Consider the following 26,070-nt stretch of genomic DNA (forward strand, 5'->3'; position numbering starts at 1 on the left):
CCACTTCGTCGAATAAGGTAGGAAGGCGGAACCTTCTATGTATATTGGAAGTACTCTAGACGCGGTGGACACAAAAAAGAATGAAGGGTCATCGCCAATTTCCAACATTATATTGCTCCTCCAGAGATTAGAGAATTCTTATGTTCTAGGTTCGGGAAAGACCCATCTACTCGCAGTCTAGAGTCTAGCTAGTATCTCTCACCCGATGAGTTGGCTGCGAAATGTCGTCCGACCTCCTGGTTCGATTAAAAGGGCTTTGTATATTCCAGTCATGTCCGACTTAAAAGTGTTCGCTAATTATATCGTGGCATCAACATAAGTCGCACGCCGATCATCTCCGATAGTTATCCGCTGGCAATTCAACTGCGGTCTGTGTGTTGCCCACCAGCTCGACAGGCTTCTGGGGTGCGTCGAGTTCATGGCTGGGAGATACCGGCTTTTTCTCTGCATCTTCCGTCTCGTCATCACCCTGACTGCCGCTCTGCCGACGTTTTCGAAGGAAAAGGAAAGCGGCAAGTCCAACGATGGCGAGCACACCCACTGGAATTCCAACACCCAGCCCGATTTTCAACGCTTTTTTATCATCGCTTCCATCATCTTCTTCGCTGGCACCTTGCTGTTCCTCCTGTGTCGAAGAAGGCTCCTCGGAATCTGAAGATGAGGATGGTGTCTGAGTCCCACTCGTCGACGACGACCCTCGAGAACTGGTCGAGTTACTCTTGTAGCAATCCCCGAACTCGGCCTGGCAACCGTCACCGCAATAATCGGTAGTTTGACCGCAAAACCCTCTGGCGCTGCAACAGTTTCCTTCAGCAGATCCGCGACATGTCAGACCGCGGGAGCCACCGCAAGAGCCGTCGGACGAGATGTTCGAGTCGCCGCAGACGCCAAAGTCGGATTGGCAGCCGTCGCCGCAGTAGGAGCCGTTCCGACCGCAATAATTAAGGCGACTGCAGCAATCTCCCTCAATGCTGCCGAAACATGTCGTTTGTACGCCATCGATGAGGCCGCAGCTGCCGTCGGTACTTACGACGGGCGATCCTTGTCGGGGGAGGAGTTGGTAATATCGGCGGTCGTCGGCATTTTCTAGTTTTCCGAGCCTTTCGTGGGTAAAATTCTCGTCAGCAAATCATTATTGCAGAGTCTTGACTTCGTTGACGACGTACAGACTTGCGCTCGCTGTCGTACACAAGGAGAAATACCAAGTCGCTACCCAGAGAGCTGCGCGTCGGAGAGACTGTTGTCGCATTTTGATGCCGGCCTAGACCCTGCCGCCCATATGTGAAACACTGACGCCGGGAACGCTGTGAAGAAACGTTGGATGAATTGCGGGTTCTTGGTAAAAGCTGGGGTGGAGGGGGTTTTTTTAAAAAAAAAAAAAAAAAAGGGCGAAGATGAGTGCTTGGGCAAGCCACAAGCGCCAGCCCTGTGAGATCTCTCGACACAAGCCCAACTGATTGGCAATTCGACATGGGTCGGAGGCGGAGCTGTAAGCCACAGGTGGTTCGTCGGGGTTGGGCGGCACGGATAGGGCGCCCAATTGGTCAGAAAACGGACCTGCATCACTAGCTCAGAATCCTTCGAAGATTTGGTTCAGACATTGGAAGCTTGACAGTTGATGTGTAGGGCTCAAAAGCAGTCGAGACCAGGGCATGGACGACTTGGGAAGCGGTGGCGGTGGCAGTGTCTCGTGTCCGAGCTTCGGGTAACACTGAACAGCCCACACTTCTGAGGTGTCAGACGCCTAATTATCTTTTATCTGGAAGAAAGAACGGCGGTGATAGCAAAAAATGGAGAGCCGAAACGTTAGATTTTACTCTCCGAAGCGGTGATATTGGGGGTCGGCAAGCCAGTGGGCAACGGGGGATGGGAAGACACGTGGGCTCTTGGTGACCAGATTTTCGGAACGAAATTGGCCTGTGCCGATCCCAGAACTTGGCAATATTAAACCTGAATGCAACGTCAGAGAATTCTTCCCCTTGGCGATTCATAATTCGGATGGAATCAGCACGCATAAAATTCAATACTTGTGTGCAAAGTACTTCGTACAGCAAAGCTAATTATTCTTCACTACCTCGGTATAACCCGCAGAGTCGTTCCAACCCGTCATCAAATCACATCCTGCTTAGTTTTAAACTCGGCATTCGTCTTTGAGGCTTCTGAGTTCGCGGGAAGACAATGACTTAGTTAAATTGGCATCTCAGGTTCTTGTAGAGTAAATACAGCTCAACCACTGAATAAGCCGCCTCCTTTCCGCCGGATCAGTTTCCATGGGGAATTCCCATTGACAAGATTCGTCGTGGGCTCGCATTGCTTGAGGAGTCGAGATCATGCGTCCTCTCAGCAAGACGATCATCCAATTAATCCCTTTCCCACCAGTCCGGTCGGCAGAGCTTCCCAGCACTGTTTTCAACCCAAGCCTCACTTCCAACACAATGCCGGCAATACAGCACGCCTTCGGGATCATATCTGTCCTTGATGGCCTTTAGACGCGGGTAGTTTGCTCCGAAGGCGGAATACTGCCAATCGGGCTCGTAAGGGTCCATCTGTGTCAAAAACAACACATCAGTGTCGACAATTCTTTGCATTGTAAAGGGGGAAAAGGACCAAGGTCGCGCCAAAGTACCTCGTTAAAGTATGCCCCGCTGTCAGGCGCCAGCTTCCTCAAAGCCGCCGTCGCGTTGAAGGTTACGTAGTTGCGGATCTGCTGCGCGGCATCGGCGGGAAGAGTATCGGGCCACCCTGTACCAACGACGAAGTGGCTGATGGTGTCTCGCCAGGCCGGATTCAACGCGGTGTCGAGGTGCCTGTTGGCCGAGTTTGCAACCATGTGGCCAATCATCAAATTAGGTCCAGCAATCTGGGATAAAACATGTAAAATCAGCGTCTGTTTCTCCAGGATAAAATCAGCCGTTCTTCACGTACATCGCTCCTGCTCAGTTCCTGCAAAGTCTTGGACACTGTCTCAACATCCTCCAGCGCTTCGGCAGGCAGGAGATGGCTTCCCATGGCAAAGTTTTGGGCGACGGGCTCATTTTCCGGATCGCCGTGATAGGCCTCAAAAAAAGATGGCGCGGTCTCTTCGGTTGACTGATAGACCACAGTACCGTTCATCGTATCTAACTTTTCCTTCAATGGCGCGAATAGGTCTCTTACTGTGCCATTTGGCTTGTCAAAGAGCATAAAGGCTGTCATAAGCATATAACCCCTCGGAGCCTGTGGAGGGAAAACGTAATAGTAGCCTTGTGCTCCACCCTCCTTAAGCCGGCGCAGGTCCGAATGGAAGAACGCCATCAAATCCCACCACTCCTTCTCCTTGGACGAGTCCTGCAGCGTGACCATGAGGTTCCAGTTGGTGGTACGCGGTTCAGGATGGGCCTTCATGGTGACGGAAGTGACAATGCCGTATGTGCCTCCGCCACCGCCTCGGATGGCGTAGAAGAGCTCCGGATTGTTACAGGCGTTGGCGGTGATGACCTTGCCATCAACGGTCACGATGGTTGCCTCAAGAACGTTGTCGACACCCATGCCGTAGGTGGCGCTGAGAAACCCGTGACCGCCGCCAGTGAACCAACCTACGAGACCGACGCCCTGTCCAAAATCACGAGTGACTGATCAGTTGTGCGTTTCATCCATGACGGTAAACGCCGGGGGTTGGACCTACAGGGTTGGCCCCACCAACTACAACAGCACCATGCTCGTGCGCCGCAGCGTACACATTCTTATCGACTTCCCCAGCGGCGACGGTGGCGGCCATTTGGGGGTTAGTGTCATTGCTTGGGCAGGATTTAGGCTTGAAGTTGTCATGAAACTCGATGCCTCGAATATAATGGGTCCAAATCCTGTTTCCATGATTAGTTTCTTTCTGCCAGAGGTTTTTTGGGGGGGGGGGGGGGGAGTTAGGGGGTAAAGAGGAGATCACTCACGACAAACTGCCATAAGCCGTGCTCCTAAAAATAACATCAGTATTTGCTTCTGTCTAACAGGGCCGAATGAGAATATCATCGAATTTCGTAGAAACCAATCATACCGTCCCAAGTGGTTATGGCCGGTGTTCTTGATATTGAGTCTGATGTTCCGTTTGGCGGCCCACTTGACCGCCGTAGCAATATCCTCCGCACCCGTCGCATTAACGACATAGGTGGGATACTTCCCAAGCTTGCACCCCTTGGTTCCCGCATCGGGGTCACCTCCGATGCTGGTGCCGTTGGGGAAGATGGGCGGGCAAGGGTTATCGGCCCACTGAGGGTAGCTGATGCTAATAGGATCCTCGGAGTGGAACGTAGACAGGTGCCATTTGGCTAGGACATATTCGCAGGCTGCAGGATCATAGTTGGGCTCAGACGGGTAGCAAACCGATGCTGGGGGCCTGGCGTGAATCAAGCGACCGTTGAGCGTTGAATTGAGAGCTTTCCAGGCGCGAGGGCTGGGCCAGCAATCATCTCCCGGGGCCTAAGGATAGAGTCAGTGAAGATGCTAAAGAGATGATAAAGGACACCGATCGGCCGGCACGTACGCATTTGCATTCCGGAGCCGCTAAGACGCCAGAAAGCACCGGGATCGCAAGAAGTATTTTGAGTGGAAGCATTTTCTCCTTGGATGTTTCTGATGAAGAGGAGATATATGCTTATGAATTCGGGTGATTCGGAAGTAGTTGACTATTGGGACAAGACGTCTCGTGCATGGTCTTTATATACTCGTGATCAATTGGCGATAATTATGCCCTTCACTGTCGAAGTCAGCCTAAGCTCGTTTTTGTCGTGTTCCACCTACGCGTCCGATCGAGGCCCGTTCGAGGCGGTGCAAATAGCATCGAACATCGCTGACGTCTTGGTCGACCAGGGATTATTAAACAGAACCGACCTGTGTATTGCTATCCAAACCAAGAAGCGGTTACGCGAATACCCTTTTCCCTTCGCTGTCTTCCCGTATTTCGGGCCCACCTCTTAAAGCGTTAAGGCGTTATGTTTCTAATTTTGATGAGCGGGACCTTTGTGGGTTTTTCGGCGTCACCATTCAGCTAAAATTTCCAATATGGTTAACACCGGCCCAACTCATCCATCATGTGTTCTTCAAGATCATTTTCCTCGTCAAACCTACCCTTGGGCCGCTGATCAACGAAGGGGATAGAGATTGAGACTAGGAGCAACCCGGTCGGCGAGGGCAACATTAATTACACGAAGTGTCATGACTTGTGAGTGCCGGTCTCGAAACGGATCTCGCCTCAGCTTCGTCGATTGCGGTCGCAAATATTTTTTTGTTATTGTCGTCATCATTTCAAATCTCGAGGAGAGATTCGAACCACCTCTGTCCAGCTTCAACAGGGCGATGGCGGGCCGAAGAACGTAACAAACCTCATTCGTATTGATTGTGTACCTTGTCTCATCAAGGTCTTTGTCGACCGTGGAAAGTCCGCCAGTGGGCCCTGGTAGCCCAATGGAGCCGCTGCTCTCATCCAGGATTCCCTTCTATCAGTTCCAAGTAGGTTGGCTACTCCCTCGCTGACGTATTGTATCGTATCGAGAGACTCATCTTCCAACGGTCCACGACGACGACGTCGGCATTGCCCCTTTGTGGCTCAACTTCTCCATATCCATGGTTAATAAAATAACTGGCCGCGGGGTGGTTCGAGTTCGTCTAGCTTTACGCCAAGGTCGTGATTCCATCGTGGGACTCCTGGCGAGACTTCAAGAATGGGGAAACCAAGACTAAGTCGTTAGAGAACGTTGAAATTGAGTCGGGTCGACTGGCATCACCACCGCGTTTGAAGAACCTTAAGTTGGGGCTTGCCAGAAACGTGGCTACGGTGCCACCGCTCTTGATCCAAGAAGTCGGATCTTTCTTCATCAGCCACGTGAGAATTTCTGCCTTATAAGGCTTAAATGTTGAGACTAGTAGGCGAAACACACCATTCTCCGACTGCTGGGATGATTATTTGACGCATTGATCATGATTCCAGCAGGTAAGCTATTGATGGTCAGGTCCTACTTCCCTCTTGGTCAATGCGCCTCGGACTGGAGGCCATATACGGCCAGGCACGTTGGATTTCTCCAGTTGTTTTCTCGACAACGAAGTGGAAAATATGATGGACTCGCATTAGAAGATGCATAACGGCCCTCTCTTGTTGCATCCTATGCAGGGGTCTGTTGACAAAAGGGTTTAGCGCCCGGCAGGATTATTCCACCGTTCGACACTCTCTTATGGCTCTGCTGTACTGTTCGTCACAAATGCTAGCCCGTAAAGACGTAATTCTCACGCCGGTTGGCTGTTTCGAGTTGGCTTTCCAATGTTGAAGGCGAGCATCAGTCGGTTTTGTTTTGGTACCGAGCTGACATGCAGGCTTCTAGCTTACTTCGACCCTCCATAGCCATCTGCATCGTCGAGGGGCTTCAACAGTTGGTGTCTAGACAGCTGGAGGAGTTGGAAGGGAGTATTTTAAGGACGGTCAATCCCATCTTTCATCAAGTTGTATTGTCTTGCCAGAGCAAGCAAACTCAGTCTCTTCCAGTCTTCCCAAACACAAGGCAACTCCACCCATTCACAATGTCGGCTGATCTTCGAACCCAGATCCTCAGTAAGTTGTTTTCATTCAATGGAAAGCCTTACTCAGATCACGCATTAACAGCCCGAAGCCAACGCCAAGTTCATCTATGGCCCCAACAAGCAATTCGAAGTAGTGACGGCCCTCGTCTTCCTCGGAACTTACGGAAACATCAAGGCCTCCCAGGGAGTCCTAGTCGAGGTCAGCGAGGACGGAGCTTACAAGACCTACCTCGTCGGCGACCCTGCCGAGCACCTGGCTGATGCCCTCGAGAGCCTCCACGGTGAGACGAGGAAGCAAATTTACCAGAAGCTCTCTGAGACTTTGGAGGAGAATGCCATGATCGAGTCTGGAGAGACTGTGCTTGAGGGATCCCTCAACTGGTCTTAAGGCGGGTCGGTTCTTAGTGGGAGTATGACATTGGGCCTGGGCTGGAATGGAAGGGAAGCGTTAGACGACAATGGCCGGGCCAATTGTGACCTTCGAAACCGGAGACTGTTACTAAGTGCACATCTGACCGCAAATCGTGCTCGAGTTAGTATAACGCTCCAGGGTCTTTGCATCGACGCAGCTTAACCAAGGCATCGAGGGGTACTGCATTACTCAGAAAGTTGAATGAAAGGTTGTACCTAGAACAATGCATCAACAGGATAAAAGACAAATTCTTAAATAACGGTGCATACATCCTGAGAATCATCTTGACTATCGCCCGTACTCGAAGCTTTGTGGGATTCAGTGTTATTCTAGTTCCTGGTCGCCTAGCCATGATTAATATTCAAACGAGTCTGTCGTCCGCCCTGGTAGTCCTGGACGAGGTCAGGTTTATGGACGGATTAATATTGTGGGTTAATCCTGTATGGCTTCCCCCTCCTAAAGCGGTTGCCTGGAAACGCTCCTTACATCACGCCCGCGATGCGTGTTCTCATGTCCCCTCTGAGGGGGTTCGGGGCCCTTTGTCGTATATGACAACTCAGAGGATGCCCTTGCCATTGACTGCGTGGAAATTGCAATCGACCGGTCCTAGGCATGAGCCAAGTATGGCGGCGAGTAATAATGGATAATTTGGAGACAATCGGTCCCAAGAATGTAGAATGCATGCATGGGCTATTAAATGGAATGTTTGCTTCCCTCCCGCTTAGGATCCAGTAATTTCCCGTGGAGTCTGTCCGTGACTCCGTCGTAGTATTTCCGGGAGGCTGTCAACTACGCCATAACCGCTTGGAGCAAACGTGAAACAAGGGTAGGAGAGGCGATGAGAACGGACTAACTGTTTGCCGTCAACCCTGCTCGTGGGATTCCGCAAGAAGATCTGTCATGTTACACGCGGCGCCCCTAGTCTTTTGGGCAAACAGCACCCTTGTTGAAACTGTGGTCTCACTTCGTATCTGGAGGCTTGTCCTGCCGAGATTGTCCTTCATTTCGTATCTTAGCGAGTGAAAACGAACCAAGGGCTAAATTTCCCTTCTCCAATTCCAGCTGTTTGGTATTGCCAAGGAAAAGGGAAAAAAAAAAAGAAAAAAAAAAAAAAGAAAAAAAACCAATGCCGAGGCTATGGGCGTGGCTTGGCGTTTGACATCTCGAGGGGACAAGAGCATGACTCGTGCTAGCACAGGGACTTGCAGCCTCACATAACGCGTGATCACAGAGCCGGCGAGGGTGTGACGACAGGTAGATTTCCTTGCATTGAATCGGATCCCGCCTCCTTGGCTCTGGAGCAGTCCCGACACATTGGAGAGTCAAGCTTCGCCATTCGGGGGCTTTGTACTTCGTATGCATGCACAAAATGAAGCAGATATCAGGACAAGCAAAGCTAGAAAGCGGAGTGCAAATGTCAAACACACACACTAGACCCAATTGCAGAGTACCTCAAAGGGTCACCAAGGGGTATAGCGAAACCATATCTGGTCGTTCCCTTCAAACGACGAACGCACATGTACCTTGGTCGACGATGTGAGGGAAAAAAAAAAATTTCAGCATCGAATATCAGCCGGCCACATCCGTACAAGGGACCCCCCGCGCCCAGCTTTTCCCCCTCCTTTTCTCGACAATGATAATCCTACCTAATGAAGACAGGCGTCCTCGAGTCCAGAGTTCGAGGACCAAAGATACCCAATAACACCGCATTACAGCACGAAGCCGGTCAACGGCAGAAGCAATGTGCAGATTAGATGCTCCAATCACTGTTGCAGCAACCTGAGAATAGAAAAGCCCGTGCCACCAACAGGGGGAGTGTGAATAGAGTTTAAAATTGGCCCCCCTCCACTTGGCTCGCCTGGCTGCAACCCTTCCTAATGTTTCCGATCTTAGTCTCCCGGTCCTGGGTCCCCGGTCCCAAATGCACACGTCCCGTTGATTCCCTTTCCCTTCCTCTGTCCCCTTTAGTGCCATGTGAGAAATCCTACCGATCGCGCAAGACTTGGTTAGCTCGGTCAGAGCCGGCACTAATATAGCGCAATGCCCTTGGACAATGAGAAGGGTCTTTGGAATCTCCCACATAACAAGAAGTAAAAGGACCCTGGTTCTAAACCGAAAGTTGATTTTTTTTCCCGCTCCTTCTCAAGGAAAGAATGAGCTGCAGCGCCGGCCTGACTTGTGAGGCTGTCCGTGTCACCGGCGCCACTAGTTGGACGGTGGCGGGCGGCCGGGGAGGTTGGCAAAGCAAACAAGTCGACGAGCTAGGGGAGAACGGCGAGGCGTCCAATTGATGTTTGTACTCGTATGAAGTATGTGACCCGGAAGCAATATCAATGTCTCGGTACCGACGCCTCCTGACTGCCTTTGCATAGTGGGGGCCGGGAAATGGTACCGTTTTAAACCGGTGTGTTGGTTAGGAATTGTGATGATTTTTCAGACAAATGCATCCCAATCATTGGGGGAACCAGCGTATGCTTCACCCCGCGCATCCTGTCTCCTGCGAGCGCATCGCGTGCCTGCAGTCCGGGTTCATCCCGCGATGTTAACCCCTGAATGGCGATGCTTTCCGACCCTCCATTAAACTTGCCCACTTGAAAATATCCCATCTCAGCCGAAAATCTTTTGTACGCGACGCCTGCTTGAGTTGATGTGTTGGTTCCGCAACTGGCAGGGATAAAAGGGCGAACCAGGGGGATCAGAACCAGGGGTCTCCCAGGTCGCGGCCGACCAATCACTTCCAGTTCGGATGCTCGACTCCCCGTCCCCCCTCCTCCATCATCGAAAATGTCTCGCTGCATTATACTTGCTTTTCCCGCCTCGATTTCGTGTAAATCCCGACCGGTGAGATTAGCGGTCAGCTCATCGGAAGAGGGTTCGTGGAGAGGAATCTTAATGGTTCAGACGGAGCTGGCTTGCATCCTTCTACCGCCAAGCAAAACACCTTATGGACATTTTTATTCGCAGAAAGATCCCGGGGTACAAGAGACGTAGGGAGCAGATCCGGCGGCAGGCACGGGCTGAGTGACGTGGGGGCGCCACACAGGCCTCCCTCGAATAAATCCATATAACTCCGGGGAAGTTTGTGTCTGTCTCATGAGAACCCCGATCCATGATCCATTGTATCGGTATTCGCCTTGAGCAGGCGCTTTATTCTCTGAGCGCTTGTGGGAAGTGACAATTTCGGACCGATCAAGCTACGTATCATTGGGGATACGTGATGGAGGGGGGCCACTCGGTAGGCTTTCCCGGCCCTACTTTGTGGACCAGTGCGGAGGTAACGAACCCTGTCTGTTGATGGGCAGAGATTTTCCAATCCTGGCCTTGTCTAGGCGGCAGGCTTATTTGACACCTCGCTCATCGAAGTACATATCCACAGCACACCACCCACCAAACGTCCTCAATCCCAACTTCTCCCAATTCTCTCTCCCAAACCACCATCACAACCCACACCCCTAGGATATCCAACATGCAAAAGACATCATCATGACGCGACCCTTCGATGTCTCAGCTCCTAGAGGATCGAATCGCCCACCCACTTGCAGCGAAGTCTCACGCGAGGGTACATGGATGATGCACGTTTACAAGGCCCTCATCAACTACGAAGACCTCATCCCACCACAAACGAGTGCATCTCCTCCACGAAAGACCCCGAAATCCCCCAATATCATCCTCACCCCTAGCTGCTCCCGACCTATATGCTCTCGAAGAGGAGCGACTCCAAATCGTCGCCCTACTGGCCCACGAGTCTCAGAACTATTGAACGAATCACCCGATGAATGCGACATTACTTTTAAACGAGAAGAGAGTTATCCCATGAGCGATGCGCAGCAACCGAGCCCTATGGATGCTACCCCTGATCCCTGCCAAAGCAAGGACGGTGCAGATATCGTTCACATTCTGACGATTCCAAAACGGAAGAGACGCCCGGCGGATGGCTCGCAGCAGAGTCACGGAAAGAAGTCACGCCCATCCCCAGACTATGAATCTTCGAGCGACGCTTCGGATGTGAAGCGCGAGGCCCTGAATACCACGGAGAGCTCGGCTTGACGGGAACCTGAAAGAGATATCACACCCTGAGTTTAGAGAGATGTTGTAATCGGCAAATGGCGGGCTCAGATCTTTATAAAGAAGATTATGTTTTCATGTTTCATTCTGGCGTTTGATGTAATAAAATTGGGGTTTATGCTTAGAAGGTTTAATGCGTGTCAAACCATCAGATGTTTCTTTTCATACCTTTCTATCCGTCCGTCTCCCACTTGGTCTAGCTTTCCCTGGTCCGGTGAAGGCCAAAATGATAGAGCAGATCATCCTTCAGGCCTGTTCATTACGGAGAGCAGCTATCCTGGTTGTCGCTTCTCTTGCATCTAGTATATATATTTCATGTCACAATAGACGATAATGACCTGGAGCGAATAAACCTCCTCCCATCTCGAACATCTTGGTGCATATTGCCCTGCAACTTACTGCAAAGCTAAATCTTCTTCTCCGGAGACGGCAGCATGCAGGACGTGACCGAGTCATCTTGTTTTGTACGTAAATAAAGAAATAGGGCGGGCGGTTGTTTTGCCCAGAATCCTGCATAAACTGGAATGCTCTACGACGATAGTCTTCCCGAGGATCTCGATGCGGCATGTTCTGCGGCCCTCATGGCTGATATCGCTTGCGATCCTCTCGTGCCGGCCCTCCGCCATGACTTCTACTACCCTCCTGCCACGCTGACCCGCATGTGTACCGCTGGCTGCGCTTCTGCGATCCAGTCGTGGGAGAGCTCGGTCCGGTCTGCCTGTGGCAACAACATTGTCATTCCTGCCGAGGATGACCTTGACGCATCACCCATTGTGATCCCGGCCAGCCGCCAGTACATCTATAGCTTCACGTGTCTCAAGGAGAACGATGTCTTCTGCGGCCCCGTTGCGGCATTGACAGCTCTCTTCACCAATCCTGGAGGTGAGTCTCCCGCTCCGCGAACGAGCTTCCACATGACGTGATGGCCAATTTCGGACTTGCTAGCACATTTTCACTAACAGCTTGCCAGTTTCCGTCTTCAACTATATCAACGAACTTCCCGAGGGCGCCATTAAGCCCGCGGATTGTGACCCGTGTCTCGCAGCCAGACTGCGCCTGCGATCTGGGTCGCCCTACTTTCACGGCCCCGTCGTGGCCAGCGAGTCCATCTACCAAACCCTGACGTCCAGCTGTGGCATCACGGGCAAGCCTGCTACCACATCTACCATCGACTATTTCACCAGCCAGCCGGAGCCCACCGAGTCGGTCTGCAACGGCGCCATGTACCAGATCCAGGGCGGCGATGATTGCTACAGCATCTCTATGGCTCAGAGTGTCGGTACCGCCTAGATGCTGTCTGACAACCACCTCGGTGCTTATTGTTACGAGTTCCCAACTTCGGGTAGGCTCTGCATCACTAACACGCGCAAAACTGTCACGGTGGCAGTCAACAAGACGTGCAAAGCCATCGCTACGGCTGCGAACATCACAGAGCCACAGCTGCTGGCTTGGAATCCTGTCATCAACCCGGTCTGTTCCAACCTCGACATGATGAACGGCACCACGCTTTGCATCGAACCACCTGGACCCAAGCTGCCACCCGCCCAGACGACGGATGTTCCTCCGGTGACGCCTACCACTGCTGCTCCGATCCCCTCCAATACTGCCATTGGATCTGACAAGCCCTGTGGCCGCTGGTACGAGGTCGAGGCTGGCGACTACTGCAACCTGGTGACTCTCAAGTTTGCCATTTCTCTCGATGACTTCATGTTCCTCAATACAGGCATCAACTCCAACTGCAGCAGCGGTTGGAGAGCGTATGGATTAGCCTGTGATAGAGCGCATGCAGACGACCTTCAAGAGCGCAAGCTTGAGACCCTGGCCGGCGGCCGCTATACTCAGCGATGCCTACCTCCTCGAGTCTACTGTGTTGCACAAAGAAAGACTAGAAGGTGTGTTCCACGCCGGTGTCGGTGGCGACAAGTACGAAGATGTCCTGTAATTGTCTGCATGGCGACGAGGAGCGGCAGTTGCCTGGGCTTTTGGACACGCTGCAGCCATTCCAACATGACATCAAGCTGTGATTCATACACGCCGCGACGAATGACCTGCATCCAAAGCGCGGGCTGTCCGACGCGAACGTGCAAGTCTTGCCACTTGTGCTGGAGACCATATCATCGTATCATCGTCATCATCATCGTATCATCGTCATCATCATCGTTTTCAACGTCGTCGTCGTCGTCCAAGACGAAGATATCACTCGCGGGACAGAAGAATTGGTTCCTCGCTTTTCTTTTGTGCAGGCATTAGAAATTAGTGCGGAAAAGGACAGTCTTCTAGAAGATCATGTTTCATCTCAACGAGCAAAGATATCGCTTGTGGTTGGGACGTTTACTGCCTATGTTCGCAGGTCATTCTACCAAGGATGATTAAATGAATGAATGAATGAATGAATGAAGAGTCATCAATTTCAATGACACGCAGAAGCACTTGGCTGCTGTGCCCCTCGTGCATAAAACTTTTAGTCTGTCCATCTAAATCCCAGGACAAATCCGTCTTGGTACAAACTTGTGGCGCAAACTTGACTTGTATTCTTTTCGCTGCCACCTCCCAACTGATACTGTTCATATTGAGCATCTGCTGAGATGACCATATGCGGAATTCTTCGGGATGCTTCCTCGATGATGATGATGAGCATACGTTCCCGCCCTCCCCGCTGCTGCGATCGCATATTCAACCAGTCATTTCTAAAAAGGTATCCGACCACTTATTCTCGAAATCCCCAACGAAGGATTCTGGTTGCCCGTCCGACTATATGGGTGAAGACTCGCTGTTTCCCAGCAAGTCGTGCCCCGCCGTAGATCTATACTTGTCCCACTCGAGATCGAGCCACTCCTGCCGTCCTAGGCTTTCGAACAAACTCATGACCTCCTCGCTGGGTCTCCAGTCGCCAACTTGCCACTGCACCACCGGTGGTGTTGGTGCCGCAGCAGCAGCATCGCCGTCCTTCTGCTTCTTACTACCACGCCCAGCAATGAACTTGACACCCCATCTGTGGCCCTTTCTCATCGGCAGACCATATTCCTCCACTTCTCTGTCGTCTGAAGGGTCCCACCACAAGTGCGTGAAAATCTCGGCGTCCTCGAGGCTCGGCATATTGTCGCGAGTCAGAGACTTCGCAAACGCCGCAAGCAGGGGCTCGATCCGTTCCCTGCAGGGCTCGGTGCGGAACATGTCTAGATCGTGATCGTACTCGTCGTCCGGGTTGTCGCCATACTCGGCGTCGAGGTCCATGTCCTCGTCCGTGTCAGTTTCGCGGGGGTAGTGTTCTGTGTCTGAGATCTTGTACCCTCCTTGTTCAGAGTCGTGTGGATCCTCGCCACCGGGGCCGACAAAGTACCACCGCCCGTCTGGACGGAGGGAATGGAATTCGAGCCGGAATCGCCGCATCTGTGACCACTGCTGGTCGGTTGATGCCTCGGGACTGGGGAACAGGTCTGAAGTGACGACAGCACGCACGTCGAACAGACTTAGCTGCGCACCGAGCTTGCACAGGCCGACAGACACCGGGTCTTTATCCGCGGGATGGATCAGGTTCGGCCGGGCCACGGACTGGTCATGCATGGGGAGCGAGAAGAAAGGCCAGAAGTGCAGTGCGGCCCTGGTCAGACTGGCGGGGATCCTTTTCCCGCAGAGGTGCTTCTCCTGGTCCATGATGGCGGCGCCGAACTCGTGGCGGGCGTCCCGCAGGGGGCCCTCCCACGGCCAGGTGTAGTGCTCGCGCATCACCCTACTCGGCATGGAGGCGGGCATGGGCCGCTCCCACAACCAGGGGGCATTCCACTCTTGGACAGCCGGCAGGTGGACGAGGCACTGCAGCGGCACGAGGGGAGACAGAGGGCGTATGTCTGTCGCGTTTTCGGCGCCGGAGCCGTACGACCTTGACCTGATGGCCAGGCTGCTCACAAAGGGCAGATCTGGCAGTGTCTCGGGGTCGTGCAGCTGCAGGCGGCGCGAGTGATACCTGCGATGGTGGCATCCTGGCTTCTCTGGGTCAAAGTTCTGCGGCTGGATTTCGAGCTTGATGCCGATGCTGGCTGGCGGATCCTCGATCCCGTTATAGGCGGCGGCAATCTGCTCGTAAAAGGTACGGATGCGCACCGACATGTGGGCGCTGATGGCGATGGTCTCCTCGGCAGGTTCATGGCACGGCAGTGGCTTCTCCGCATATTCATCGACGAGGAGGAGCGGCAGCGGGAGATCATATTTGAAAACCCCGAACTTTGCATTTAATGCTGCTTTGGCCTTTTCTCGGAGCTCACTCTCGAAATCTGGGTCGGTCTCGTGAAGCGGCATGTTGATTGATATAATGTGATGGACCAGTGTTGGAGTTAGTTTTTTTGCTTAGTGAGGGCGGGGGATGTGGAGTAGAGAGGAACGGGAACGGCCCTGGGGTTCCCCTGTTCGCTTCGATCCCAGTGTAATATTAAAATAATTAGCCCCTAACTTATCAGGCTATAACTAACTTACTTAAAAAGAGTAAAGTAGGTTAGATTAGAGTTTTCTTTATTTTTCTACTATTTAATATATATATTGAGACGGAGCAGTGCAGCCTGCCCGCACACCACAAGAAACAAGAAAGAAACAGTTGGTCAAATGGGCCTAGAACAGTTCCCACAAGAAGCTGCTGCAATTCCGCCTGCAGGAATGGTAGTGGGACGTCGGAATGGTTGATCAACGGGAATAGGGCCGTATCAGGAGGCTTCCAAATAGGGGGAAGCCAGAGATCATGAAAGTGTCAAATAGGGGACACTTACACACACAAAACAATAGAAGAACTGTCCGGAGTCACCACACAAGATGATCCATGAGAAATGATAATAATGAAGTCAATTCAAAGAAGAACTAATGACTATCATGCTTGAAGAACTTGAGAAACTTGTTGAACTTGATCTTCCTCCCCTGAGGAAAGAAAAGAAAAGAAATAACCATGGTCATGGCCCATGGCAAGGAACAATATTCTTCCGCCCCCCATGCTTGCGGAATCTTGAGAACGTCCCCCTTTTCACCATTGTCACCTTTTTCCCCGTCACAATATCTTAAGCTAATATTAAAAAATATAATATGCGGGCGCTGGTTACAGTCAGGACAAAGCCGTGATGACTCAACTTCTCTCAACAAGTCCAACAACAACGTACCCGAATCGAACCGAGCGAAACGAATCAAACAAACCGACAAAGCGAATCGAGCGATACGAACCGACGACAAGAGATGTAGGCCCAATCGACGGGGGCCGAACTCTTTTTGCTAATTGATACAATTGAATTAATTTTTTGCTCGTTTAATTTGATGATGGTGTAGTGTGGGAAATGAGTAGAATTGACGAGGCTATAATGCTTGGAAATGGAACGTCGGAATGGTTGATCAATAGGTAGGGCCGTATCACAACCAAAGGAGGCTTCCAAATAAAAGGAAGCCAAAGATCATATCAGTATCCAAAGGGACACCCTGTGACTTGTGTCAAGCCGGAATAGGCAGCTGGACGTTATTAATAATGAAGATCAAGAGTCAATTGACTGTCAAAAAGAACTGATAAAGAAAAAACTTGTTGAAGTTGTTTTTCCTTTTCTGGGAGGAAGGAAAAGAAAAGAAATAACTAGAGTCCTAGGCTATAGCAAGGAATAATGTTCTTCCGCCCCCATTCTTGCGGTCCCAGAAGAGAACGTCACCATTTCCACCGCTGTCATCTTATTCCCCGTCACACTATAATTATGTTTCCTATTTGTGATGGGCTTTTGATAGCTCGGCGGGCGAGTAGTCTATTAAGATGTGGCTCTCCAAATTGCGTTTATATAGATGAGTAAGTATAGCACAGCGGGCCAGCCTGAATGTCCATATAGTCTTTGACAATGGGTATAGCATCACTAAGCTCCAGAACAGGCATAGTATCAGCAATGGACGCCGGAATAGTCTTGGCAGCGTCTTGGAAGCCAGAGTAATCAGCCAAGCGGGTATTGTTCCGGCCTTGCCACTGTGGTAGGAGTTAGCAACAGGCCCCTTCACCTAGAAAAGAGAAATGAGAAGAGTGTACCTTAGCCCAAACACGATCAATGTTGCCGTGGTGTAGGAAAAAGAGAGGCTCATTTGGCGAGGTGGCCGGGCCCATATCACCAAAAATTATACTATGGACTATAATTTGTTTGTGTTAGTATATTGCAAATATTGTAAGATAAAGGAAATACGAACTCTGTGCGTGCGGCAATCCCTCGAGCATGTTACTCATACTGGCAAAGGTATCAAAGGCGTAGATGGTGTTCATGACTCCAGAACCGTATGCACCTGCCTGCATGTCGCCTATAATAAGTTCGCCGTTTTCGTCGGTGCCCAGCCCGCCGTTAAACCCCCGCGTGAAACAATGTAGGCGGTCGAAGTGTTCAGGTGAGTAAGGCAGCCCCATGCCTAGCGTCAGATTCGTGTTGGCAAAGGGGCCGTCGACAACGCAACGCTCGAAACCTGGCTCACTGCTGCCGGTAGGCTTGCCGTTCCCGCCGAAGCCTGTGACGGGATCAAAGACAGGCGAGTTGACGACATTATTGGCGTCGGAGTCAATGGTCCAGTCCCAGTACGGCTGCGTTCCCGTAAATCCGCATTCGCTGCGCAGCAGGTCCTCATGTAATTGCACATACCAACGATGCCACGGGAGGAAGTTTGCTACGAAGTGGATTTCGGTATTAAGAGCAAGGTGAGTATAGACCAAATCGTCTAGGCGTGTGAGGGCGGCGTCAATATTCGCGTACTTTGCCTTGGGCAGCTGGCGGAGGCACACTGCTGCACGGAGGTACTCGGCCTTTTCGGCGTCAGTAAGCTCACGCCACTCCTTGCGGACAGCCGGGGCGGTGCAGGCGCCGGTAGCACGGGGAATTACGGTGCCGAGGGACACGTCAGCCACGAGGGTGAGGATGGTAAAAGCCAAGCGAGGGAGCATTGTGGATGGAAGTAATGATCGTTGATTGGTGTATGAACGAGTGGATTGTTGAGTTCTAGCCAAGGACGGATGAAGAAACAGGCTGAGTGAAGAGGGAGTGTGAAAAAGAACAAGACACACCTCTTATAGATATCCTTTGAGACGACCTATTTTGAGACGGGCAGTCTCCCTTGAAGAGTCTCTCTGCTGTCTCCCCGTCCCCTTGACGATACCGACGCGCGCAAGCTCTATGAAACAGAGCTATTCGGCTGTCGAGGGGAAAGAGAGAGAGAGAGAGAGCGTCACTTCGTGAATACGAGACATGCATGAATTAGAATGAAAAGAGCCGATCGCGAGGGCCCGCTGTCAGGGCGGCTCTTTCCTATATTTTCTATTATTCCGGCACTAGTCAATTCTACTGGTCGGTGCATGAGGAACGGCAATCATGGTAGACAAGGTAATACGACATAATCCTACCTTCATTCCGTCGTAGCCCCACTCTCCTCGGCGCCTTTTATACGAAATTATAAATAGAAGTTTCATACCCCTGGTCATGTCAAGCCTAGGCTCACGGCGATTTCGTGGGTCAAAGCGAAGATGCCAGCGCCACCTCCCTAACTTGAGGCCAGCAAAGAAAGGCCTACAGAGATGCTTGACGCTGTCTTTGCTTCCGAACCCCCTGAAGTCGAGGTTGAGTCGCTGCTAAGCCTTATATCTGATCCGCGGCTGTTAGCGTTCAGCCTACCTCCCGCTATAAACGTGGACATGTAATCTTCTCATTCTACCTGCGAGCTGTGTCCAGACATCGCCCAGCCAACATCCCATCCATACCGACTCGCGCGGCATTAAGCTCCTACATCACACTTGCCACGTTGCGTAAAGCGATTATCTCCCTGAGAAGAAGTCTGCGCTATTTGTTGATTCGGTCGTACTGGTGTGGTGTCCTCGTGTGGTAGCTGTGATGAAGGACGACGCCCGACATGCTTCGCGTCGACCACGCGCCACCCGTAAGGTAACCGTCGCGACAGGAACAGTGATGCATCATTTTGGGCTGCCCGTAGCCAATAGTTTCCAATCGACCCTACCTAAATACGCGATGGAAGCAATGGCATTCGATTTTTGGATGTCGTGAGCCACTGGGGAAGCATCCAGTTTGGGAGAAGGGGGGGAGAGGGGGGGGGATACTTCCCGGGCAAGCGCACTTGTGCTTCGTTGGCCGACAACTCGCCACTATATCTAAAGAGTTCTTCCTGGGCGTAGCTGAGCCCCGTTCAACCCGATAAGGAGGTCCTGTGATGGCGTTTTGTCCTGCCCCTATTCTGTTGCCATGCCCAGCCCCATCTATTTCTTCCTGTTCTTTACGGCGTAAAAGCCACATCGCCGGCTGCTGGGGTAATGCGGACCTGAGAAAACGCAATGACAGGGCCCAGTCTCTCAGGGGAATGACAAAGATGGCTAGTGCCCAGGACGTGTCGACTGAAACTCGTCTCCCCAATCAATCGTGGTGTTCTCGCGACTGAGAGGCACGAGAACTCTTAGACGTTGGAGATAACCCCTCCATTAAGTGAGAGCTGCAACGTCTAGTGAAAAAGAGCTCCTGTACAACTAGAAATGGCTAACATATCCTACGTAAAGCGGATGTTCTGCTCGGGTGCCATTGCATCGCGATATGACTCTCGTATGGTAAGCGAAAAGAGCGCGTCCAGGACAGACCTCAATGCTAATCCCGCAACTCTGAGCCAGAAGCGATGGAGCTGGTTGGTGTCTTTGAGGGTGGGCTGGGTGATGTTCTGGCCTTTGGCTCTTCATCCTGCGATTTTGCTTGCTGACTGGCGAGGCCCGGTGATGACGAGGCTCCTTGTCTTGAAGGGTTTAAGTCCCAGACGAGGAATATATTTTCCAAGGTTCTCAAGCTGGCTCACATATCCCTTGAGGCGCGGGATCTTGATGTCCGGGATCTTTACTGGCTGGTGAGTTAGCAGGCCCGCCTCGATCATCCGCAGAGGTTGGTTAATTATACCCCTGAACTTCCAAACTTTATTACAGCCTGAGTTGATTGCTCTTGTATATTCTAACCGATATCAGCATACAACGGTAGATCAATCCGAATGCGATTTCCTCTTTGACTTCCGACTATTAGTTATAACGAAAGGGGACGATGGGCCTGTTTCGCGACGAACTGCCGAGGTAGAACGGAGACCTTCAATCGATCGTGCACAGCGACAATCCTTAGGGACCGGCACTTTCCACTCGCACTGTCCCTCGTGCTTCCCCGCATAAATCAACATCCCATATTCCTTTCAGGCTCGGGTCGCCAGAGCTCTACACTCTCATCAACCCTCTCTCCCCCTCGAGAACAATTATCTCCTCTCTCCAGCCAAGATGGATCCCGAACCCAACTCCGTGCTCAGCACATCAACACCCGAGGGAATCACAACCATCACCATCAATCGACCCCACCGACGAAACGCAGTCAACCCGGGGACGGGACAAAAACTCTACGATGCCATCATCGCCTTCGAAAACGATCCGACCCAAAAAGTCGGCATCCTCACAGGAGCGGAAGGTGCCTTCTGCGCGGGGGCAGATCTTCACGAGGTCGCGCAGGCAAACGGCGAGCAGCTCGGCAGCGGCAACCTCGATCACATGCAGCCCGTCCGCGATCGGAACAGGGGTCCGATGGGCCCTTCGCGTCTACAGGTTAAGAAACCACTTATTTGTGCCGTTGAGGGACATGCCGTTGCGGGTGGGTTGGAGCTGAGTCTTCTCGGCGATATGCGGGTCGTTGCGGAAGATGCCGTGTTTGGCGTGTTTTGCAGACGCTGGGGGGTTCCGCTGATTGACGGGGGTACTGTTCGCCTTCCGGCCGTTATCGGGCTCGGCAGAGCTCTCGATATGATCTTGACGGGGCGCCCTGTCGGTGCGCAGGAGGCCCTCACTATGGGACTAGCGAACCGTGTCGTGCCCAAGGGGAAGGCCTTGGAAGAGGCGACTGCCCTTGCTAGGCAGCTGCTTGCCTTCCCGCAGCTGTGCATGAATCTGGATCGCAACTCATGCTATTACAGCACGTACGAAGCGACTTCGTTCCAGGGCGCCCTGAGAGAAGAGTATGACAAGGGATGCGAAGCGGTGAAGACTGAAAGCATCAGGGGTGCCGGCAGGTTCAGCAGTGGTGCAGGTCGCCATGGGAGTTTCAACAACACTGGGAAGCTTTAATTAATGCTACGGGCTAACTGGCATGCTGATGTGCATGTGCACATTTTAATTCAATGTCGAAATATAAAAGAAATAAGTCTAGCCAGGTCTGCATCTCATGCTTTTTCGCCTGCGTAAACTACGAAGTACACCATAGTGTTTCTTACAGAGACGAAAGCGAGTGGGGCATGGATAATTCTCGGTTCGGGCGATTCTTTCCTCTCCCCTTAGCCTATTCGAGATAGGGTCATGCCAAGCTGGCGATGCCGAGGCAGCTCTCAGTTTGACACAGGGCTGAAGTGACTGCAACGACCGTCGCCTCCTGTCAGAAGGAGCTGTCACGTCAGCGTCGTATTGGACGTGCTTTGCACAAAACTTACCTCGGTAGGAACCATTCTTCAACAAGTCCGGTTTTGTTGAGATATATTATTTAAACCTCGAACTGTCCACGAAGGTCACGAAGATGCATCGATGTTGCCAATCCAATCTTTGAATCACATGCCAATTCCAAAATCAGCCTGCTCGGCTTACCCCCACTAAGTCCCCCCACGCAAGGCGCAAGACTTCTGAGAACCCGAAGCATCCGACAGCTGGCAGCTGTCAAGGGTACAAAGCGCTGGTTGGCTGATTACTAAACATCGCCCACAATGAGCCGCAGTAACGAAACAGTATCCATTTCATTATTTTCTCTGCTCCGTACTTATCTTTACTCACGTAGATCTTAGCCCAAGGCCCGATACATCGTGAAGGCTCTCGCTTCTCAATACGCAAGGCGATCAGATTATCAGTTCTGCGATGACGGAATGGGATTTCAAATTAACCCGGAGTCCTATTGGGCTTCGGAGATATCCATGTTTGGCAGGTGGGGCCGTGCCTTTCTCCCAACGATAATTTTATTCTTTCTTTATTCTCTCCGACTCCGAGAAGTGGACTCTCCCTTCAACAATCATGTAAATATTTAAGCCGGCGCCCCGTATGGTGTGCATTCAAGATGCAAGGCGAACTTTACGCGCTCCAGAGACGAGTCCACAAAATGGCGGAACCGGAGAAGAAGCCCTATTTCCCCGGCTTCACGGCCATTTCGGACCAAATCTATGTTCGACAGGGCGAACAACTGAGCGAGAAGGATGGCGCGACACCACCACAAGGCCCCCGGGTAATCATCCTCTATGGCTGGGGCGACGGCATCCCCAAGCACGTCTCCAAATACACCGATGGCTTCCGCCGACTCTTCCCCCACGCCAAACAAATCGTCATTCTCTCCCCCATCTTCCGCGCCATGAGGCTAGACGTCGATCAACGGACGAAAAACATGATTCCCGTTATCGAAGAGGCCTTCCCTGATGGCGCAGGAGCCCTCGATGAGTCGGAAGACGCGGTACTCTTCCACGTCATGTCCAACACCGGCGGTATCAACTATTCCGCCACCCTGAACGCGTACAAGGAAAAGTACGGACGACCCTTACCACACCGCCTAGCCGTCTACGATTCGACTCCAGGAAGCGTCGTCTTCACTTGGGAGAACCTCAAGCGTTGGTCTTACGCTATGGCCCTCGGCACCGCCGGCTGGTTCCCCTGGCCCTTTCGCGTCACCCAGGGTATCTGGGGCGCCTTCCTTTGCGCCAACCGCTTCTTCGATGGCATGTCCGGAAGGGAGAGCCCTCCAGTTTTCAGCGTGCGCATTCTGAAGGAGGAGGAGTTCAAAGTGAAGAGCTCGCAGTCCCTATTCCTGTACAGCAAGGAAGACGATTTGATCTTTTGGAAAGACATTGAGGAACATATGGCGAATGCGAGAGAAGCTGGATATCATGGCGAAGGTGTCATGTTTGAAGGAAGCGGGCATGTGGGACATATGAGGAAGCACCCGGAACAATATTGGGATTCCATCCGGGCTGCCTGGGAGAAGACTAATGACGGCGCAAACGCGTGAGGCCGGTTCTTATTTAGATTTATGACCAACAGGATTTCCTTTGTATTCCATACAGAGTGTAAAGTAATTATGATCCAGAGATATTTTACGAATTGACTGTAGGATAATCTAGTCCCTAGTGCAGATCAGATTGTAAGGTCAAGCATGCGAGATGCGCCTGTGGGCAGCGGTGACAGATATGATGATTTTTTGCTTGTAGAGGGAGCCGTGTGTACTTTGCCTCTGCTTTTTGTGTTTCCTTGTAGTTTCGAAAACATCAACGACAAGGATCTCAGAGGCACTTACTCCCCTCCCCAGATGTCTGAAAGCGCCTACACATGTATCCTCATCAAGGCAGGGGTCGATGCGGTAACCGCGCGGATGCTGTATCTCACGGCAGAGGATCAGAAGAGGGCTCCATAGGCCGAATGGGGCTCAGGGGCCCTGAGTCAGGGCCGAGCCGCAGGAGGCCGAAGTCAATATGGAACAGCAATTTCCAGGATATTAAACGCCGACCGGGGAAGCAAAGAACGACTCAAGTGCTCTGAGAAGGCGTCGGTAATGCTAGCTAAAGAATAATCTGGTTGAAGAAACTAGTACTTACAGAGCGAGGAGAGGCCAATTAGAGTTCTACATACCAGACATGGAGCGGCTAGGAAAGCTGAGGAAAAAGCATGATGAAGACATTACTCGAAGAGCAGAAAGAATGGCTTTAGTAGGGCCAATAGAGATGAGACGTGTGAGAAAAAGAAAGGAAAAGAAATTAGCGATTGGCGGCGCTCTAATACCAGGCCTGCACTTGACCTCCACTCGTCCTACCAAATTCCCCTTCACTCTGTTACACAACCATCTTTACACTGGACGACTTAACAATTCACGGTTTAGTGACTAATTGGGAATAGTTTTCATCAACTCTGCCTCTGGTATACAATCACTTATTAACGAGAGTCCTTTTCTGTAAACCGTGAGCTCGCTTTATGTCGCGGTCATAACAGCCCTGAAGCACATCGAAGATTATATACCTCAATATTATTACTCCCAAATGCAAGCCGATATTGTATTCAGTTTTTATACTCAGCATTTAAGACGTTGATTTAAATACAAACTGTCATCTAGCAACGAGACGAACGCGGCAACGCGACGACAGCCTCAATCTCGATTGAAAAGTTCCCCGGCAACTTCCCAGCCTGAATTGTCGTGCGAGCCGGCTTAGGGTTAGGCAGCAAGCTACCATACACACCGTTCATAGCTGAAAAGTCATCCATCGAGGCGAGATACACCGTCGTCTTGAGGGCGTTTTCCCACGACGTACCAGCTTCTTCAAGGATAGCAGCGATGTTGTTGATCACGGCAGCCTACGCAGGATTTAGCAACAAGTAATGGACATATTTCGTACGTTAGGCCGAATCAACTTACAGTCTGAGCTTCAATGCCCTCTGGGATAGTCCCGTTAACGGACGGAGTAGTTCCACTAACGAACAAGAGGTCTTTTGTGTGCACGCCACCAGCTAGTCCAAGATTAGTTCTGATACTGAGGAAAGTGGAAGGCCAGCGTTGAGGTAAGTGGAGGAATGTACTTACATAGAATGGCGCCCTGGCTACCGACATGCGTAACTACCGACTTAGGTTTCCCCTTGGAACGAGAGGATGGAACCGCGACGACGGAGCCTACGGCGGCCAAGAGAAGGGTGGCTGTCTGTAAGAGGCCCACCATTGTGACTTATGATAATTAATTTGCTCTTCGTGCTATGGGCAAATGGCAAAGGCTTGGGAGAAGAAGGATGTGATGCTTGATGCTCGGCAAGATTACCTGGGCGTGCTCTCGGAGACTCGGCTGGCTGGGTTATATAAAATCTCGTCCTGGTTTCATCGTTGCTCTTGGATGGGGCCCTCGTGCTTTCCACGTGGGCGTTGAAGCGAATAATACCAGTTCCCCGGCTCACTTTGAAGCTTGATATCGGTCCGCCAAGCTTTTTCTCTCTTACGCAATAGCTACTGCCCGTCGTTATTTTCCTCACTTATCGTTGTCTCTTTTCCGAACTCGGTAGATTCTCCACTATGGGGGCTTTTACATTTTAGCGGGGACTTTTCGGAGACATGATTGATGCGATAAGACGCCCCCGCCCACGCCGTCCCGAAATCGCGGAACCCTCGGTCGGGATTTGAACTCGATTGCTGACGGAATTCCTGCAGGGATCCAAACCCGCGCAGAATGATTACCGCGCATCCCCGCTATCTTTGACCAATCTGCCGGAAGGATGTGGCCCCAGAGACGCATGCCAAGACGCGAACTACAAAAGAACCTTGGCGAAGGAACACACACACACATTGATAGATAAAATATCTTGATCAATTGATAAACAGGACATTGTCTGTTTATAGCCTAGCCATGCGGCTGTTTACTTCTTCCCCACCACGTGGATGACGGCGGGAAGCGCCTTGTTACTTTTTCGAAGTTACATTGAAGCAAAATGTAACACCAACCACCCTGGGAGGCTAGGAAGGTCCAGTCGAGCTGTATTTGGTTTGCCAACACGACAACACCAATGAAAAGGCTCGGTCCCTTTATCAAAGCAGCAGGGGCAGGGCGAGATACAGAATAGCAAGAGTCGAAGGGCGTATTCATGGCATCGCCCCCCACTCTCGGCAGTCCTAAATCGCCTGCAAAGGCGTATATGGCTCATGCTATACGAGTTGCCTTGAAGACTTTACTGTAAAGACTTTGCTATGAGAGTAGACAATAGACTCCGATAAGAGTTATCAAGTTGATGATTTTCTGAATTACGAAGTTGTCATATCGTCATCGCTTAATCTCAAATCAGCTGTGTCAAATCAGCTGTGACAAATCAGCTGTGTTGGACCATCATTCCATCAGCTCGCTCTCATGCAGGACATGCCTCATGCAAGACACCAAATGTATTTGCCATTGCTTTTGGATGAACATAAAATGAATGGAAAGACCGCCCACAGGAGCCTTTTCGTTTTGTTTTACCATCACCGACACTCCTCAAGCCCAAGTCTCCTCCTAATAGAGAGCTTTCA

At 51.5% G+C, this 26,070-nt stretch overlaps 6 protein-coding genes and 4 pseudogenes across 6 annotated transcripts; 5 read left to right on the plus strand and 5 right to left on the minus strand.

The window, feature by feature from the left end:
* Positions 1 to 331: 331 nt before the first annotated feature.
* On the minus strand, positions 332 to 1,083 carry SAPIO_CDS6604 (uncharacterized protein; the record flags this gene model as incomplete). Its single annotated transcript, XM_016788663.1, has 2 exons — positions 332 to 971; positions 1,031 to 1,083. 2 exons carry the CDS (start codon positions 1,081 to 1,083, stop codon positions 332 to 334), a joined length of 693 nt encoding a protein of 230 aa, XP_016641707.1.
* Positions 1,084 to 2,360: 1,277 nt separating this feature from the next.
* On the minus strand, positions 2,361 to 4,588 carry SAPIO_CDS6605 (uncharacterized protein; the record flags this gene model as incomplete). Its single annotated transcript, XM_016788664.1, has 8 exons — positions 2,361 to 2,546; positions 2,627 to 2,860; positions 2,926 to 3,090; positions 3,157 to 3,591; positions 3,665 to 3,842; positions 3,927 to 3,950; positions 4,031 to 4,452; positions 4,517 to 4,588. The coding sequence occupies 8 exons, from the start codon at positions 4,586 to 4,588 to the stop codon at positions 2,361 to 2,363; spliced, it is 1,716 nt and encodes a 571-aa protein (XP_016641708.1).
* A 1,955-nt stretch (positions 4,589 to 6,543) lies between these two features.
* SAPIO_CDS6606 (uncharacterized protein) lies at positions 6,544 to 6,931 on the plus strand (the record flags this gene model as incomplete). The annotated part of the gene is made up of 2 exons (XM_016788665.1): positions 6,544 to 6,574; positions 6,633 to 6,931. The coding sequence occupies 2 exons, from the start codon at positions 6,544 to 6,546 to the stop codon at positions 6,929 to 6,931; spliced, it is 330 nt and encodes a 109-aa protein (XP_016641709.1).
* A 3,507-nt stretch (positions 6,932 to 10,438) lies between these two features.
* SAPIO_CDS6607 lies at positions 10,439 to 11,002 on the plus strand (annotated as a pseudogene; the record flags this gene model as incomplete).
* Positions 11,003 to 11,544: 542 nt separating this feature from the next.
* SAPIO_CDS6608 (uncharacterized protein) lies at positions 11,545 to 12,962 on the plus strand (the record flags this gene model as incomplete). Its single annotated transcript, XM_016788666.1, has 4 exons — positions 11,545 to 11,902; positions 11,991 to 12,299; positions 12,408 to 12,777; positions 12,863 to 12,962. The coding sequence occupies 4 exons, from the start codon at positions 11,545 to 11,547 to the stop codon at positions 12,960 to 12,962; spliced, it is 1,137 nt and encodes a 378-aa protein (XP_016641710.1).
* An 809-nt stretch (positions 12,963 to 13,771) lies between these two features.
* Positions 13,772 to 15,316, minus strand: SAPIO_CDS6609 (annotated as a pseudogene; the record flags this gene model as incomplete).
* A 1,492-nt stretch (positions 15,317 to 16,808) lies between these two features.
* On the minus strand, positions 16,809 to 17,945 carry SAPIO_CDS6610 (Uncharacterized protein; the record flags this gene model as incomplete). Its single annotated transcript, XM_016788667.1, has 3 exons — positions 16,809 to 16,991; positions 17,052 to 17,149; positions 17,207 to 17,945. The coding sequence occupies 3 exons, from the start codon at positions 17,943 to 17,945 to the stop codon at positions 16,809 to 16,811; spliced, it is 1,020 nt and encodes a 339-aa protein (XP_016641711.1).
* A 2,361-nt stretch (positions 17,946 to 20,306) lies between these two features.
* SAPIO_CDS6611 lies at positions 20,307 to 21,140 on the plus strand (annotated as a pseudogene; the record flags this gene model as incomplete).
* A 970-nt stretch (positions 21,141 to 22,110) lies between these two features.
* SAPIO_CDS6612 lies at positions 22,111 to 23,049 on the plus strand (annotated as a pseudogene; the record flags this gene model as incomplete).
* Positions 23,050 to 24,140: 1,091 nt separating this feature from the next.
* On the minus strand, positions 24,141 to 24,742 carry SAPIO_CDS6613 (uncharacterized protein; the record flags this gene model as incomplete). Its single annotated transcript, XM_016788668.1, has 3 exons — positions 24,141 to 24,383; positions 24,445 to 24,536; positions 24,610 to 24,742. 3 exons carry the CDS (start codon positions 24,740 to 24,742, stop codon positions 24,141 to 24,143), a joined length of 468 nt encoding a protein of 155 aa, XP_016641712.1.
* Between the last annotated feature and the right edge of the window lie 1,328 nt (positions 24,743 to 26,070).

Source organism: Scedosporium apiospermum, assembly GCF_000732125.1.
Source record: "Scedosporium apiospermum strain IHEM 14462 chromosome Unknown SEQ_SAPIO_0105, whole genome shotgun sequence".
Taxonomy (NCBI): Eukaryota; Fungi; Ascomycota; class Sordariomycetes; order Microascales; family Microascaceae; genus Scedosporium; species Scedosporium apiospermum.